The 17,105-nt window shown below is 42.5% G+C and overlaps 1 protein-coding gene across 2 annotated transcripts in view; it reads right to left on the bottom strand.

The window, feature by feature from the left end:
* The window catches only part of SLC22A15 (solute carrier family 22 member 15), a 66,741-nt gene that overhangs the window by 13,740 nt on the left and 35,896 nt on the right, over positions 1-17,105 (bottom strand). For both annotated transcript variants that reach the window (XR_012491608.2, XM_019730336.3), the window contains exons 5-8: positions 11,636-11,765; positions 7,598-7,813; positions 3,595-3,735; positions 1,641-1,726 (exon numbers count right to left, since the gene is read on the bottom strand). Coding sequence is in view for 1 of the 2 variants with exons in the window: in XM_019730336.3 (XP_019585895.1) it covers positions 1,641-1,726; positions 3,595-3,735; positions 7,598-7,813; positions 11,636-11,765 (573 nt within the window). In the remaining variant the exon portion in view is untranslated. The remainder of the gene's footprint in view (positions 1-1,640; positions 1,727-3,594; positions 3,736-7,597; positions 7,814-11,635; positions 11,766-17,105) is intronic.

The raw sequence follows: 17,105 nt of genomic DNA, 5'->3' as shown, positions 1-17,105 counted from the left end.
CAAGTGAGCAGAGTAAGGCCAGGTCTAGATCCGCTTCACTGTGGGTTTTTGTAGAAAGGGCCATGTGCAGAGCCCTAGGCTATAGGTTACCTGCCGTGTACAGGTTTGTGGAAGGGAGGAAAGGCACTGATGGGCCTGGCTTGCATAGGTGTGACAGATTACAGGTATGCTGATAGTAACAATAAAAAGTTTCTTTCTAGAAGGTGACATACAGAACCCTGGAGTACTATAGGTAGAAAACAACTGAATTTCCAAGTTGTCTATGAAAAGCAAAATCTGCCGAACCGAAAGCTACAATGATCTGAAGCCCACGGCTGTCTTGTCCCAGACAAACAGAAGTGGGCACTTAGTCCCACAAGCCCCCGTTGGCGCAGCAGCTCAGGAGTCCCTCTTCCCTGGCACTAGCAAAGAAAAGAATTCGCTTAGAGAATAAGAAACAGCCAAACTTACTGAATTCTCTAGGTTCCATGAGTCCATAGAAAACACCAGAAGTCTGTTCTAAATGTTGGGTAAAATCCTAACGCGTGAAACAAATGCGCCCAGATTCAAAGCAAAGAACTGCAGCGGGCAACGGAGAGCATGGCAGGTGTACTGGAGGTTACAGAACTGGAGCGCGTGGCCCTGGCATCTTCCACGACATATCGGCACAACTGAACCGCAAGGCGAAGCAACTGCCAAAGGAGCGTGAATATGGGAAACGCTCTGATGGGAAACGAATTCTCAGCTGCATTTCCAGTAGTTCTCAAACCTGGACATTCAACCGTCTCATGATTCCCACGGGCAGTACAAGCTCTGAGATGGAACTCGATGAAAACCGAAATGCCCCCCAAACAGGGCTTTTGTTGAACCATATGCCTCAGCAGCAGAGTTTGTTATCCCTCACTCCTTATCACTGAACATCACTGCCAAAACCACAGTTCCTGATGTGACCGGTAACTTGTATGCCTCAGGTGTGCCAGTCCAAAAAACAAGCGAGAACCCATGCTATCTACAGAAGTGCCATACAGGGGCAGGTAATATTAGATGAGGAGGACAAAAGGGACCTTTTTGGAAGCTATGTTTGCATAGCAAAGCTATAAATATATGAAAATACCAAAGTTCCCTACGGATGTTTTATTCACACTTTATATAAGACTGAGAAAATGTCAGTTTGCACCAACCACGAATATTCTTCTTATTGCTGCTGCTATTATTATTGGGAATATTGATAGACTGGGAATATTGAGGGGTGCCAAAGCCACCTTTCACAGCCAGTGACACTGATCTCCCTCCCATCTTGTGATTGGCTGGAATGACAAGTACAATCTGTAGCCTTGGCTGGGGTTTCTTTCTGTGCAGCACTAAACGGTCCTCCTCATCATCAAATAAACAACTCTAACAGCACCAGTACTGCAGCCCAGACACCCCAGATGGTAGCTTAATCGCCTGAAAGAATTAATAGTGCACCTCTAAGCACATTATTCAGCCAGAGAACAGTTTAGGCAATGGAAAGAATCTGGCCCATTATACCCCACACAATTGCTAAATAATATGCAATCATAGAAATGAAGCATGGCATATGGTAATCTCTCCACGATATTGAGATTCATTGTAATAAAAGTGCTGTTCAAAACCCTCATGGAGAAATTCGAAAGGCATACCTTTCTTTTCTGGAAGAAACATTACAATGAGACAAGCCAGTCCTCCTAGGCATAGAAATGCTGCCAATGTCCGCTTCCGACCAAACCTAAATAAGAGAAAGAAATTACGCATTTCTCTTGAGAATCTTACCAACTCATCTGCTTCTTCCTCCAACTGTCCTTTTTAAGTGTCCTCAGTTTCATTATACATGTTCGTCTTTTCTTAAGGAGTGCATGGCACATGTGACTGACCAGGGCGTGAAATAAATAACCATTGAAAAACAAGGGGAAACCTTGCTGGATGGCAGGATTAAATAACGTGTGCGGGGGGGAAAAAATCATTCTCTCTATTTCTGTGAGTATTTACTATGTTCCAGGCATTGCTTCAAATGCTTTCTATTATCTTACTTAAGCCTAATAACAAACCGTACTGCTATATTCTCTCCACATTCCAGAGAATGAAGCTGAAACGTAGAGAATGGAGCCTTCTAGCTCATTTTTTAAGTTTCGGTGACTTGATCTTAAGCAGTTAAACATTTTAAACACTGTAAAACAAGCCCCTCTCTTAAAAATACAAACAGAACAATTTTCTTGTTAGTAGGTCAGAATTAAGTGAAATTTATTGCACGCTTTCTTGAGGGGGGCAATTTTCAAATCAGAGCTCTAGACTTGGAAGAAAGATATTAACATTCATAAGACCCCCTTTCCAGGGGACTGCAACTCACTAGGTCCTCGTTAGGAACTTCAAAGTGACTTGTAATTTTGATGCCAATTTTGCTAGGGGAATGTTATAATCCCTAGTTTAAGGAGGAGTACATGGAGGCTTAAAGGTAACTGGTCAAAGTCACAAAACTAACACATGGCTGAGACGAGATCTGAATTCAGGTCTGTTTGATCCCAAAAGCAGTATTCCTTCCTTCTGCTTCAGATTGTAATCCTAACTCGGGGGGGGGGGGGGGGGGGGCGGGAGACCAGAGATGACTTGAGTTCTGCAGGTCATTTTGCTTAATTTAACAGTACGTATCGAATGCCTTCCACGTGACAGGTCCCATGCTAGGCAGGGCCCAGGGATGCAAGGACATATAGGATACTCCCATGGGCAGTGTCCTATAACACTTTCGGTGGTGGTGAGACATGTACCCCGGAAGCTGTAACTGCACAAAGGAGGGGTGTCTGGCACACTGCGGATGGTGGGGACAGACTTCTGAATATACCGCCTAACCTAGCTCTTAGACCATGATGAGAGGGGTCAGCAGAGGCAACTGGGAGCCTCCCCTCCCCGCCCCCCAAGAAAAACCCTTCAACTGAACAGAATCCAAACCTACCCTTCAAAATGTGCCATGGTCACGATAACAGCTCCAAGTGTAAGGCTAAAGGAATGCTGGTTTCTAGAGAACAAGAACTGGCACAATTCAGCCGATTCCTGGCTCACATAGAATGGGATTTTTAGTTGCCCTGGTCATGGCTCAAGAACAGAAGGGAGCTGAGAAAACTGAAGAAAGGGTGCTCTACAGCACTTTTAAAAAGTATTTCAGAACTGTGCCCACTGACAATGAGCAGCGAAACAGGATCTATTCTTCCCCTCCACCAAGTCGAGCGAGTCTTAAGAGGTAAGAAACGTCTTTCTCGTTCGTCCAGTTCTTTGTCCGGTGTACGCACTTCTAAATGACAGTTACTGGCTCTGTGGGGCCCCACTACATGGAGCCAATAATCCCATTTGTGGGGACTAACGAATTATGCACAGATGACTCAAACGCCTTTCAATATTGGATTGAAAGCCCCCAGAAAAACTCGTAAACGTGAAACCCAAGAAACACTGTGCTAAAAAATGAATTCTGTGTTTGGTCTGAAAAGAATTCTAATCACTGTGGAGTAATTGGCAGATATCGAATATGGTCAACGGCGGTGATATTTAGGTATTTACATATGTGAGAGTGTATGTATATGGTACACTCCAATATTCATCTATACTCACCATTTTTGGTTAATCAAGTAGATGCAGAGGGGGTAAGATGGAATCTCTATGAGGCCAGACAGGGCCAGATTGACATAAATATTTCCTCCTAGGTCACCTGCACTCAGAGTTAGGCCATAATACACCAAGCTGCACACAAACCTGCAATTGGGGGTGGGGATGGGGTTAAAGACAAGAAGGACAACGGAAAAAGCGCATAAGAATTTGCCAGAGAAGATTCAAATACTGGTTCAATATAATGCAATCTGTTTCAAGCAACAAGCTTGACTCTCCCACTAATTAGGACTTCTATCCTAATCTAAATTCCTATCGGAGGAAAAACACCAAAAAAAATAAAGGGGCCTTGGGAATCATTTGTTGAGATGTTAGATGAAGGAAATCAGTGGCCAGCTGCTGAAAAAGACACTGTGCTTTCATCAAGCATTTCTGCATTTCCTAGAAGACAATGACTCTATTCTGACTTTATTTAATACAATTTATAGGACAGTTGCCCGAGGCAATTGTTGTGACATTGTCAAAATGACTCTAGCAAAGAACTCGCATGGAGAAAGCCAAGAGAACAGGAGCTGAGAAGTGACTGTGCCATCAGTGGGTCACCTGAAGGCCAGAAATGACTGGCACTCCAAGCCCCAACCAGGTTCTCACCCCCATCCAGCATTCCCCAGGTGCCTATGCTGCAGATGGCCAAAGCAGGCAAGAAAAGACAAAGGTGATGGCAGAGGCAGGATCCTCCAGGACAATCAACTAGGGAAGGGCCCTTCATTTATTTAGTTCTGCAAGCCATTGCCGAGACACTTAGGGAGCGCCCCCTAGTGGGCCGGCATGTGCCTGCCGCTGAGCCTACCTCCCACAGGGCAGGAACTAAGGAGCCCAGGAGCTAAGCCAAACAAAGTGCCATCTTGAAGCTGCAAGGTGGGGCTTCCTCAGACAGAGTGAAAGGAATAATAGCAACTTGTTGTGTCTAGGAAATTGCATCATTAAAAACAAAACAAAATAGGACTGAACAAACAAACATAAAACCCTGAAACTAGGCTTTACTAGTCTATGCCTCCATTTCTGGAAACCGTAAATCCCTACATAACACTTGGGCTTTGGCAGTTCGCCAGTTTTTATGTTTTTGCAACTCACTTTGACAAGTGTTTATGAGGAGGAAGTTCTCATTTAGAAGTCCTTCTAGTTTTCCTTAGAAAAAGTCCAGGGAGCTCTGGCTATGATGAAGTCAAATGGGAAAATTTTCTGTCCATCTCTGCCAAAATAAGTAAGTGTGCCCAGTGCCCTGAGCTATTAACAATGGGCTACAGTAACCAAGGAGAGAGGTGGGGGGGAGGGAAGAGGGACCCCTGGAGCTGGACTGCTTAGTGTTCATCCATCTCCAGCAAATGAGCCAGGGGCAGCGGCTACTTCACATTACTTCTCACTGGGTCGAGCTGTCACTCATCTACTAAGGACAATGAGCAGCATTGTAGTCAGGACGTCACATGTAAGGATGCAAGGTGCCACCGAGTTGTCTCTTTTCCCTGTCCCCTAGCGCCTTACCTGTAAGCAGCGGGTGAAACAAATTTAAACCCATGCAGTTTTCTAAACTATTTTAAAAGTCCTTTCTACCTGCCGTAGAGACCCTGCTCTGACATAACTCTATTCCTGATGTCTTGCATGTGTTAGTGTGTGTCTACTCTGTATGGAAAATAGAAATCCCAGGGAAGTAATGCCAGCCATGGAAACACACACATCTATTTACACCAAGCTGTGATGGTAGCAACCAGAGCCAGTTTTGAATAAACAAAGCCAGTTCAGGATACTTGAGAAAGGTAGTTACCAGCTGGTGGTGAGAGAGAATGAGAGAACCCGGGTAAGGAAAGGAAAGCACATGGTCCCAAGGTGGAGACTCTGCCTGCAAGTTTCGTTGATGGCAGAGCTGGTCATTGAGATGAGCGACTACAGCAATTAAAATCATTTCAATGCTCTTTATGGGCCCCAAACAAAATTTAAAATGCTTGCATAATATTTAACAGTATATTTAGGGCACCAAAGAACTATTTAAAAAGGCACTACAGTGGGAAATAATCAAAGGAACAGATGTTAAACACAGAGGTATAATTTTACTCCCCAGGTAAGGCTTTCTTCAATGACAGATCCACAGAGAAGACTTTAGAATTTTATAGCATCTTCAAAAAGAACAGCAGTATGTGAAATGACATCGTCTCTATTACCGTGTATTTTAACACTCTGAGCCCGGGGGGAAAGAAGTTATTTGAGAAGAATTCCTTTGGATGTCTGTATACAATAGAAAACAAGCAGGGACATTCTCCCCGATTCTAAGTTTAGTTTATTTGTTCATTTGTTGTTGTTTTTTTATCTCCTGAAGGTCAGAACCCCAAAATGAATATGCCTCAAAAATATGAAAAATAAAAGAGGGGCGGCCAGATGGCTCAGTTGGTTAGAGTGTGAGCTCTCAACAAGGTTGCCAGTTCAATTCCCACATGGGATGGTGAGCTGCTCCCCCTGCGACTAAAGATTGAAAACGGCAACTGGACTTGGAGCTGAGCTGCGCCCTCCACAACTAGATTGAAGGACAACGACTTGGAGCTGATGGGCTCTGAAGAAGCACACTGTTCCCCAATATTCCCCAATAAAATTTATTTAAAAATAAAAAACTTAAAAACAAGAAGTAGGGGCGTCCTTCAAGGCAGAGGGTTTGACTGTCTGCATGGTATGCAAATGCAGAGTTTTACGAAGCCCAAGGCACCTGAACATAGTTTGTAAGTATTTACTTTACCATAGGTAGGAACTCAAATTAGCTCTTATGCTGTGTTGTCAGGTGTGGCTTTAAAAGGGTCCCTTAATCTCCATGCCTTCAAGCTTGTGTCCTCAGTTCAACATTTATTATACCACCTGTGATATTCCAGCACTGTGCAGGCTCCCTGAGGAAGGCAGCAGGTGGTGTGACCTGGCCCTTGACCATCCAGGCGGCAGCCAGGGCTTGATTGCGTAAGCAAAGAGAATCACGATACAAAAAAAACATCTTTGCAGCTTCTTCTTCTCCATGTACTGTTTGTCTCAGCTTTATACATAAATCACTTTCATATAAAATTGCTCTCCTTCATCTCCACGTGATAATATAGGTTTCCACGTAGGCTTCATGGCAAATACATACAAACTACAGCACAACAGTCCCTTAGGCCCGTAAATATGATGTTCACAGCCAACACTGGACCAAATAACACCTCTGGTACCCTAGCAGAATAGGCCATGTTAAGACACAGGTGCACTTCACAAACTGTATGTACTGCCCACCCATGTCTCCTCTTTCCACAACTTCATTCTTTCAATAGAACCATCTGGAACCATTTAATGCAATTTACATGAATGCCAAGAGCACTTTGAGAGACAGTATGTAATAAGCTAAACTTGAAAATCAGGTTCACAGAGTGTTAATCCAGTCATTCCCTGATTTGCCTGTGTGGTGTTGAGTCCAGTCACTTCACACTCCCAGGACCCCATTTGTCCAAGGAATAACATTTAGCCATCCGAGTGGGTGAGTGGGAATGCCACACAAAATACAGCCCAGGGCATTGCGATTACAATGTGCTATCCAAGTGCTTGATGCCAAAATCACAGGTACATTGTTAAAGTCCTATTTAGAAACGGTTCTGTTTCTGCTATGCTAGCTTCTTGCTTTCCTTCTTTTGGGAGGGGGGACGAAAAGGGGGATGTAAATATTTATACCAGATACCTCAGGAGCAAAGATGTGTTTCTGACATTTGTTTACTAACGTTCAGCAAACCTGTGCCAGGCACCACCATTTCCTCCTTGAGAGAGAGGATGCGAAAACAAAGGGAAGCACAAAGCCAGGCACTCAGGGACCGGGGTGGGGGGTGGAGGGTGGGGATTCCTTCTGTGAAAATAGCCTCATGCTGACAGAAGTGGTAAAATTCAGATTATCAATAAACCTTTAGCAACCCGAGTCAAAGATGAACTGTCACCCAGTAGGTAGAATAATTACCAGATGAACATCAGGGTCAGCGTGTGACCCAAGAGGACCCGGTACCGGAACAGGTCCAGGAAACTTCCGGTCTCCCTGTGGCTCCTGCTGGCCGGATATGTCAGTGAGAATGTACACTTGAGCTTGCGGTTCCTCTTGGCAATGAAGTACAGAGCAGCTTCCGCCTCACTCAGGCGACCCTGGGAGTATAACCAACGAGGGGATTCAGGAATGAATCTGAAAGAGACGTCATTAAAGGCTGTATATTCATATAGGGACGCGTACAAAGAAAGGAGACAATTCACCTACGGTGGGTGGTCTGTGTTGGGTCTAAAGCCTGACTCTCCCACTGGCATAGGGAAGAGAGAGAGGGCCCATTTACAACAGCATGCCAGCGTTAAATGGCGTCTGCTGGATGAATGGAAACCAAGGACACGCTTCCAAAGTGACAGTAAACATGGTCAACAGTATGCATTTACTTTTAAGCAAATGTTTACATACGGATGGTAAGTTAAGTCTACCACACTAATAATACAAAGCACAGGTCAGCGATATGGCTGTAATTCACACCCAAGCGTTGTTAGAATAATACTGCACAGATAGTCAGTTTTTTGAGTTCTGAAAAAGCTTCACAAAGAAGATAAAAAATCTTTACCTGTCAAAAAAATAACGATTTTTTAAAAAAGTGCTTTTAACATAGTGATATGTTACTAAGAAGGTAAAGATTATTTTATATGACACATAAAAATTAAACAGGGTTTATCACAAGTGAGCTGCTTTTGAGAATTTACTGCTTCAAAATAATTGAATCAGCTGACACATCTTATGTACTATGTCGTGAGGATATTTCCTGATCCTCCAAGACCTTAAAGAATAAAAGTTACCTTTTGGTTGACTTCCATTTACAAAGCAATAGTAACTCTCTGCTACAACTACAGAGTATTATTGAAGATTTATATCTTCCAACAGTTTCAAGACTCAGACACCACAGGTATCTTCTCTTCAGTTCTGCAATACGCTTTTAGAGGACTTTTCAAAGACAAAACTGTGGCAGGAACATGGAACCCTTGTTTGCTAAACACAACCTCAAGTACCTTTGGATCTAATTTGACATTACTGACCTAAAATGAAACTTGTATAAATAATATTGGCTATTTGAAGTGCCTCTTAGAATTCGCCATGCTTTTCAGTACGGATAGTGAACTGACAACAAACACCACAGAATTTGGGATTTCATAGACAGCCAGTCCGTCAATAACCCTTTACTGGGCACTTTCGTTTTGTATGGAGCAGTGTAATAGGTGCAGAGAGGAAAGAAAATAGAAACAAAAAGGCAGGAATGTTCCCAGGAGTTTTGCTACTGAGAGCCCATTCACATACCACATTTAATCGTCAAAAAAAGCAGGAACAAATGCCTTCTGCAACATCCTGAAAAATCCTTTTACTTACTTCCCCATTGCCATTTGATTAGTATCACTGATACACAAGTAAATAATCAAGTAAAATATTGTTCTGTTGGAAGTCAGGTCTGCTGATCAGCCATTGGATCAACGGACCCTCGCCACAGGGCCATCCGAGGTGCCATGCAAATTTTGTTTGTTTAACTACAAACAAAAAGAATAACAGAAAACTACTGGCATGACTACAGAGAGTATACTCAGAGTGGAAAAATAAGTGGAATACTAAAAAATATCTGATAATAATTAAAACTGAGGAGTGAGAAAGAACCAGCACGAATAGCCAAAAAAGTGACAGGCATTATCTTTGGGTAATTTAAGTTATTTTTCCCTCCCCTTAAACTTCTCTGTGTTTTCAGAATCGTTTAAAAACAACAACAAAAATTTTTTTTAAGACTTTATAAATCATTTTTAAAGATGACTGTTGAGAGAGATTCAGACTTTAGAAATTTAACTCTGAGTTAATAAAACTATACAGGGTGCCAAAAAATGTATACACATTTTAAGAAAGGAAAAATCTGTGTTAAAATTGTAATAATATATACTGATAACAAAAGATGAACATAAGTCATGTGTATACATTTTTTTGGCACCCCCCTGTATTTCTACTTGGGAAAGTTGGTCTTGATTATGCAAACTTAGGACCTCAGATTTCTCCACAGTTTGAGAAGCCAACCAGCTTCTCAGTAACAAAGGCTCACCTAGTTGCCCATGGCCAGATTTGGGACTATGATTTCCAACACATGGAGATTATGCAGACCAAATAGTAAGACGTGTTTCTACAAGAAAAAGCAGGACTTTGAACACGCTACTCTTTACACAGCCCTGGTGCCACCTTCAGAAGCTACGGCGCTAATTTAACAGTGTTGCTTCTGCTCAAAAGTGTTCTGTGAACTTCTTAAAAAGTGAAAAAAAAAAAAAATTTGCAAATGTTTTTAAAAATAAAACTATTCAACTTCAAGCATTGTTAAAATTAGGAACTTTGAAGCTAAGTAATAATGGTTTTAGTAAGACAAACAAACAAGGTATGACACTAAAATAACGTGACTTTGTCTTATATTGCTGATGGTTAATTCCAAATGTGTTTATGCCGACATTGGCCCAGTGGATACGAAGGAATCTACTGTGTGGAAGGCCCTGCGCTTTGGTGCTTGGGGAAATGGAACCTGGCAAAGAGCCTGCTGCAGTCAGGGAGCTCCAGGTGTGTATCTTGGGAAAAACAAGCAGCTCAGTGTGCCTGGAACAGAGTGTGGGAAATGGAACAGAAAATTAGGAAAGATAACTTGGAGGCCGATTGTGGGAAGCCTTCCATTCCAGGCCCAAGGGAATAAATATACTTCAATTTCACGTGTTCTTTTCTCTCTGTTTCCTATTTTCTATGACCCAAATTCATTTCCCAATGAAGAGATGTCCCCCGCTAGCACTAAGCAGTAAGAAAGTCAGACTACACACTCAGAAAAGAAAGGCAGAATGGCTGTCATCCATCAAAGTCACTCCACTAAGGAAGGAGAGGTGAGGGCCGGATTGGACTGAGAAATATGAGATTTTTAAATACTTCAAAAGAAAATTCGTTTATTTACCAATATTTACATGAATTCTTATTACTTCAAGGACTATACTAGGCACCCATATATTCCCAAAACGTGTAATACACAAGCTAATAAAATATTGTTAGTCTCCCTTCCTGATACAATTATCTCACTCCAGTTTACACAACTGAATGTATTTAATAAATTTTCCTTGTTAAATATAGGTTAGCTATTTCTACCATATGCATTTTTGCACTTAACAACTCTCTTACGTTCCAACCTGAACAAAGAACAACTAAATTAAAGATCTGAATGAACATTCTACTACAGGTATCCCTCGCTTTCTGGCACAGGAAAAAGCTGGTACCACCGGCTGAGAAACTGTCTTTATCCCAAAGATTTTAATGATTAAAATCAGAGGTCTGCTACCTCGGGAGAAAACCTTTCAGAAGCACATTAAAACTTCATAAGCACATTACAACAGCCCTACGTTGGTGGCTCGCCTTTTAGCATTTAGAGCACCACAGTGGGACCCTTTGGGTGAGTCATTCATAAACCCTGCCCTGACCAGGAAATTGTCCTTTTACTGAGGTGAGCCCACGCACACTAAGGGTTTCTCCCGTGTCTGAAAATCTTCCCAAGGCCACAACTCGAGGCCCTGAAATGACACTCGTCTGTAGGATGAGGCTATTATACTACGTATTCAATACGAACAGAGTGTTCTACAAAATCAGACCTCAGTCTCATATTTAGCACATGATCTGATCCAGCCTGAAGATCTTGAAGCTTGAGGCAGTAGGTTAAAAAAGAAACGGGTACCCTAGGTCACCATTTGAAGGATAAAATGCAGTCTACTGAGAGGTTACTGTAAACAAGGGATACCTGCAATCTGAATTATTTAGCATCTCTCTTCCCAGTTGCTGCCAAGCTTTGGAGCGCTTGCAGAATTTAGTTCTTCACCCCAGTCAGTTCAGGTAAACTCCTGAAAGGGAATAACGTTGCTCATTGACCCATCGTCGGAAGACACTCCTTCTGCTTGTTGAATTAAAACTACACGAGGAAAAAGTACTTACAGAGATAAGAGAAAGACCACTGTTCCCTCCAGGTTAACCAGCACGGCCAGGGTTCTCCAGGAGCGGATGAAGTACCCCAACAGGGCGTACTGGGCAATGCCAACTGCGAAGAAGAGGCCGCCAATCGACCCTAATTCGGGGAAAAGAGACTGTTATTGAAGAGGCACCATCTTCAGACCATTTCCAACCCAAGTCACAGAGCAAATTCCTTCCTTGTGAGATGCCATCAGAAAAGAAAAACCTATACAACTACTGAGCATCAGATGATACAATAGAAGAGAGAGCACCAAAGGAGGGGACTAGGAGGAAGGAGAGATGACAAATACAAACCACCTGTGGTCAGGATGCATTTGAAGGGTGTGCCATGTGCTTTCTGCACTGCACATTGTACTGACCTCTGCCCGGGCCCATGGCTCAGGCTTGGAAATATGGCTTGTTATCTGGCGATAAGGATTTTAGGCCATGAGATTATTGCAATACTGGGACTGCATCTTTGTCACAGAAGTTGTCCCTGAAATCCTTATTTTAAATCACAACCTACCTCTCAGTTCTCCCTATTTCCCTTCCCTACTAATCACCACGAGATAGATAACGTTTTATATTTATTTGTTTCTTGTCTGTCTCTCCCAAAGTAGAATATTAGCTCCACGAAGCATGGATTTTTGTCAGCACACTGATAGGAAAAAACAAAATCAACCATGGGATTGTTAAGAATCCTGTGTCTTTTGAAATAAATGCTGAGATGGGTATTAAACCCACTGGCTTGCCCAATATACTTGCAAATTCTTTACCACTGTCACACTTTCTATAACTGCTACTATCACTACTAGTAAAAATAACTACTATTTATTTATAGAATAGCAACTATTTATTGAGCATTAAGCCTTTTACATACTGTGTTTCCCCGAAAATAAGACCTAGCCGGACCATCAGCTCTAATGCGTGTTTCGAAGCAAAAATTAATATAAGACCCGGTCTTATTTTAATGTAAGACTGGGTATAATATAATATAATATAATATAATATAATATAATATAATATAATACCAGGTCTTATTTTAATATAAGACCAGGTCTATATAATATAACGTAATATAATATAATATAATACCGAGTCTTATTTTAATATAAGACCAGGCATAATATAATATAATATAATATAATATAATATAATATAATATAATATAATACTGGGTCTTATTTTAATATAAGACCAGGTCTTATATAAGACACAATCTTATTTTAATATAACACAAGACTGGGTATCATATAATATAAATACCTCTTATATTAATTTTTGCTCCAAAAGATGCATTACAGCTGATGGTCCAGCTAGGTCTTATTTTTGAGGAAACGAAGCACATTGTCCTGTAAAGCAGTTGCCACTATTCGCCATATACGGAGGGAGAAAATAGCTCAGAGAGGTTAGGTACCGCCATCTAAGGACACGGAGCTGTGTGTGGAGTGACTGGGGCTCGTACCCTGGTTGGTCTGACCAGAGAGACTGCATTCTGTTACATTCCTCACTCAGAGCCCCCTTAGAGGGGAAGGCAGGCTTCTGTGGGCATCCCACGGCAACAGAACTTTGTTAATCCTATTATAAAACTTTTCTACGACAATCCTGCCAAACAAATGTTTTCTTTTATTCTTGTTCATAGATTCCCAACCTACAACTAGAAATAATAATAACTTGTGTACTGTTTACTTAGTGAGGCAAAAGGGACAGCTGACACGACAGCATGTTCAGCGGTTCTCGGAACACCAACTCAGAACGCGTGGTCCGGTAAGTAAGGGAATGGGGACACTGTGATTTAAGACAAGCGGTAGCTATTCCAGGTTCATTACAGTGCATCAGATAACACCTGGTTTCCAAGAATAAGGCATTTTGTCCTTGCTCAGAACAGTTCTGAGCGCTCAGTAGCCACCGACAACAATGCAGACAAAAAAGAAGCGAGTCCATGGGATGGGACCTTTTCAGAGGGACCAAGTTCAGATCCTACTTCTGTTCCATGCTGCTGTGTGACGATGGGCAAATCACTAAATGTCTCTGAGCTTCAGTTCCCTCATCAGTGAAAAAGAAGCAATGCCTACTACGAAGGGTACTTGTTAGTTTCAGGTAAAATGATGCATGCTATACAAATGTCAGTTATATTGTCCTACTATAATATGGATAGAGCCCAGTATATCTAGTAACCTCCCCCCGAAAGCTACCTGAAAGCCTCCTGTGGTGAGTGTCTATTACAAAATATTGTCTATCTAGCACCCCTAATCCTAAGCACACCCCTTGGTTGTCTTGGAGAGCTGACCTCCCCTTACTTCATCCCTGCAGTTCGAGAGGGGGGTACCAATCAGAGCTCCCCTAGCTGCACGGGTGACCCCCAGCCTGGCCAATCAGAGCTTTTATCCAGGATTTTAAATACTGGGCGTGGTGGTGAAACCTGGGAGCTGCTGGGCACCATCCCTGACTGAGCAGAGGAAGCTTCTTAGACAGGACGGGGAACAGAGAGGGGAAGCTTCTGACTTCCAGGTTCTGGCCATCTCCAAGGACAGGCTCTTCTGGGTTCCATCATGTTAACCAAATGATTTCCCTTTATCCATAGATTCATCAGAGTTGAATCTCTGTCACAATCAGTAAGATCTGCTATCAGTTGGATCTGATGGGCGAGAAGAAATGATTCAAAGGTTCTAGTTTGATGATTTTAAATTCTGTAATGACTTTACCATAGACAGAGATCCCAGAAGATAATGGAGATTTTTTCAGATGAAAGAAAGCAACTCTTTTTATTTCAGGAGCCAACAGACGTTCCTATCTAATGTCCAGCAAGAGGTTGCACATGTATGCCTGGAAATGATAACAGGGATAAAGTGTGGAGATGTAGAGATGGGAAGGTTCTAGGATATATGGTTAACAAATTTAATTTAAAAAAATGAACATTTCAAATTACCACTTTTGCACACTGTAATTCTGGAACACTACAGATGGTCCTGTTAACTGTTTACGGGCCTTCGGATATTTTTGCTTGTTTTTCAGATGTTTGCTTATTTTAAATTAATTTCAAGTCTGTGGCTTCCTGCTCAGCGTGCACTACTCAAAGTCACATGTCAGCAGGTTAGAAAATAATGCATGGTGATGACTTTATTTTAGTAAAGGGCACCAATGATCCATCCAGTTTTCAAGCATAAGCCACGAATTCTCCTTGATTCCTCTTCCTCTTGCCCTCTCTGCTGATTCTTTAGCAAGTCACGTTCCCACCCAAAACCAGCTCAAATGCACCCTCTTTCCTCCTCCCCCAGGACTCCCACCTTGTCTCAGCCACCATCGGGTTTTGGGGCCAAGCACCACAGCTTCCTGAATGACCTCTCAATTTCTGCTCTTGCTATAATCCATTCTTCACACACGTACCGGGTGATCTCTCTGTATGTAACATCCTATCTCCTCTCGTTCCTCTACTTAACTTGCCCAGTGGCTTCCCACTGCACTTTGCGTAAAGAAACAAATTCCCCATTTGGCCCACCATGGGCCTTACATCATCTAGTCCCTTCAATACGAGCTTACTCCAATCTCCTTCTGCCTCTCCACACTGCAGCTGCAGGCGTCTTTTCAGGTCCTCAGAGAAGCTCATTCCTACCACAGGACCTTGGTCCTTGCCATTCCATCTGGCTGGAATGCTCTCTCAGAATGTCACACGACTAAGTCACCTCCTTACTCACGTCTTAGATCAAACACCTACATCAAGGTTTTCTCCAACGATCCCATTTAATGTAACTATCCCCCGCAATCCCTGTCTAGGCACTTACGCTGTTACATTTTCCTCATTGTACTTACAATTTTCTGATATTACCTCATATTTGTTTGATTACCTGATTAAAACGTAACCTCCATGAGAGCAAGGACCTTCCCCCACCCACCCCTATTTTGTCCACCGTTTTATCCTACGTGCCTAAAACAGCGGAGTCTGGTCTGTGGCAGGGTCTGTTTGATAAATGAATGCTGTGGAACAGATATGCAAAGGAAAAGCTCTGGCTGGATACATAGCAATATATTAATCATTGTGGGGAGGACTGGATATATTCTTTATACTTCACTTGTACTTATTTCTGGATTTCATTTCATAGTGGACATCAATTCCTTTTGTGGTAAGATATTAATATAAGGACAAAGCAAATAAATATATTAACGGAAAATTTTTCATAGCTTTAGTATTTTATTGTTTAATTCCCAATAATTTTCAATTACCCTCATTCTTATTAAGCGCTACACTGCAAATTGGTTAAAATGGATATTTTCAGTTTATACGTATACTTTTCTACTCGTATACATACTTTACTTAGTATTTCATACAAACTGCAAATATTATTTCGTAATCAAGCATAAGCTTCCAAATTCCTTTGTTTACTGCTAAACAATTAGGCTACTTCCAATTAATCCCCTCTTGCTAAACATTTAGCCCCACCCCCACCCCCACCCCCACCCAACTTCTTACAGTTCATTAGCATATTTGAAGCCACAGGAGCATATAAGACTGTGCTGGAGAGAACCAAAACCAAGGCCGAGGACAGCAGTCTGCGGAAGACCCCGGAATGTGGGGGAGAGAAGGAAACCTCACACACAAGAGTTCCAGGTATCGTCAGAAGCATCCTCCCATCCTGGGAGCAGGTCAGTGCACTGGCCTTCCGGGAGCTCTCTCAGAATCACTGTAATTTCACATTGAAATTTGCAACCAACTGGTTCCACAGCTGCAGGTTTTTTTCCCTTTCTCCCTTTTTTCTTAGTTACAGACATTTTAATCGCCTCATCGTAACCCAGCTTCAAGGGCAAGAATGGGAGGTTAAAATAGTTTCAGAGGAATCCTCAATGGCTTTAGGAAACTGGCAAGGGTACAAACGACCAGGAGGTTTTTCTTCTTTTTTTACCAAAGCATGAAACCGGGCAGGAATAATCCTAGATGATCTGGAAGGGAGGGGGCGGCGTACGTGTTTTATAAAACAGCGTCTTCTTCAGGGAACAACTAAAGCCAAATGTGAATATTCTAAGAGAGGAATGTGCTAGGTAGGTACTGGAAACAGCACCCGGGACGTAGGTACTCGTGACGTCCTACGTGAGCACAATTTCGGACTCAGGAACACCCTAAGCACAGGACGGAGTGCCTTTGTGTCTTCCCTGGATGACGTGGAAGGTCACCATCATTACTAATCTCTTGGAAAGTCCCAGCAAGTCTGACTCCATGTCTCGAAAAACTGCCATTCAAGTCTCAGTGCTAACTGACAACTCAGAGGAAGTTTTCTCACTGGTCCTAGTTGAGGAGCTGGGCTGGGGAAGAAAGCAGCCTATTTTCAAGGGCTTTGGGGGCTGCTCTAGATGCAGTGAGTCATACAGCACCTACCGTGCAGGCACTGTCCAGCTGGGATGCAGCTGGTGTCTCCTGCTCGCCAGCCTGCTTCTAACTTGTCCAGCCCTCTGTGTACTTCAG

Source organism: Rhinolophus sinicus, chromosome 7, assembly GCF_057876585.1.
Source record: "Rhinolophus sinicus isolate RSI-liver-muscle chromosome 7, RSI-T2T, whole genome shotgun sequence".
Taxonomy (NCBI): domain Eukaryota; kingdom Metazoa; phylum Chordata; class Mammalia; order Chiroptera; family Rhinolophidae; genus Rhinolophus; species Rhinolophus sinicus.
Note: the sequence above shows the minus strand (reverse complement) of the source record. Positions and strands in the feature narration are given on the sequence as shown.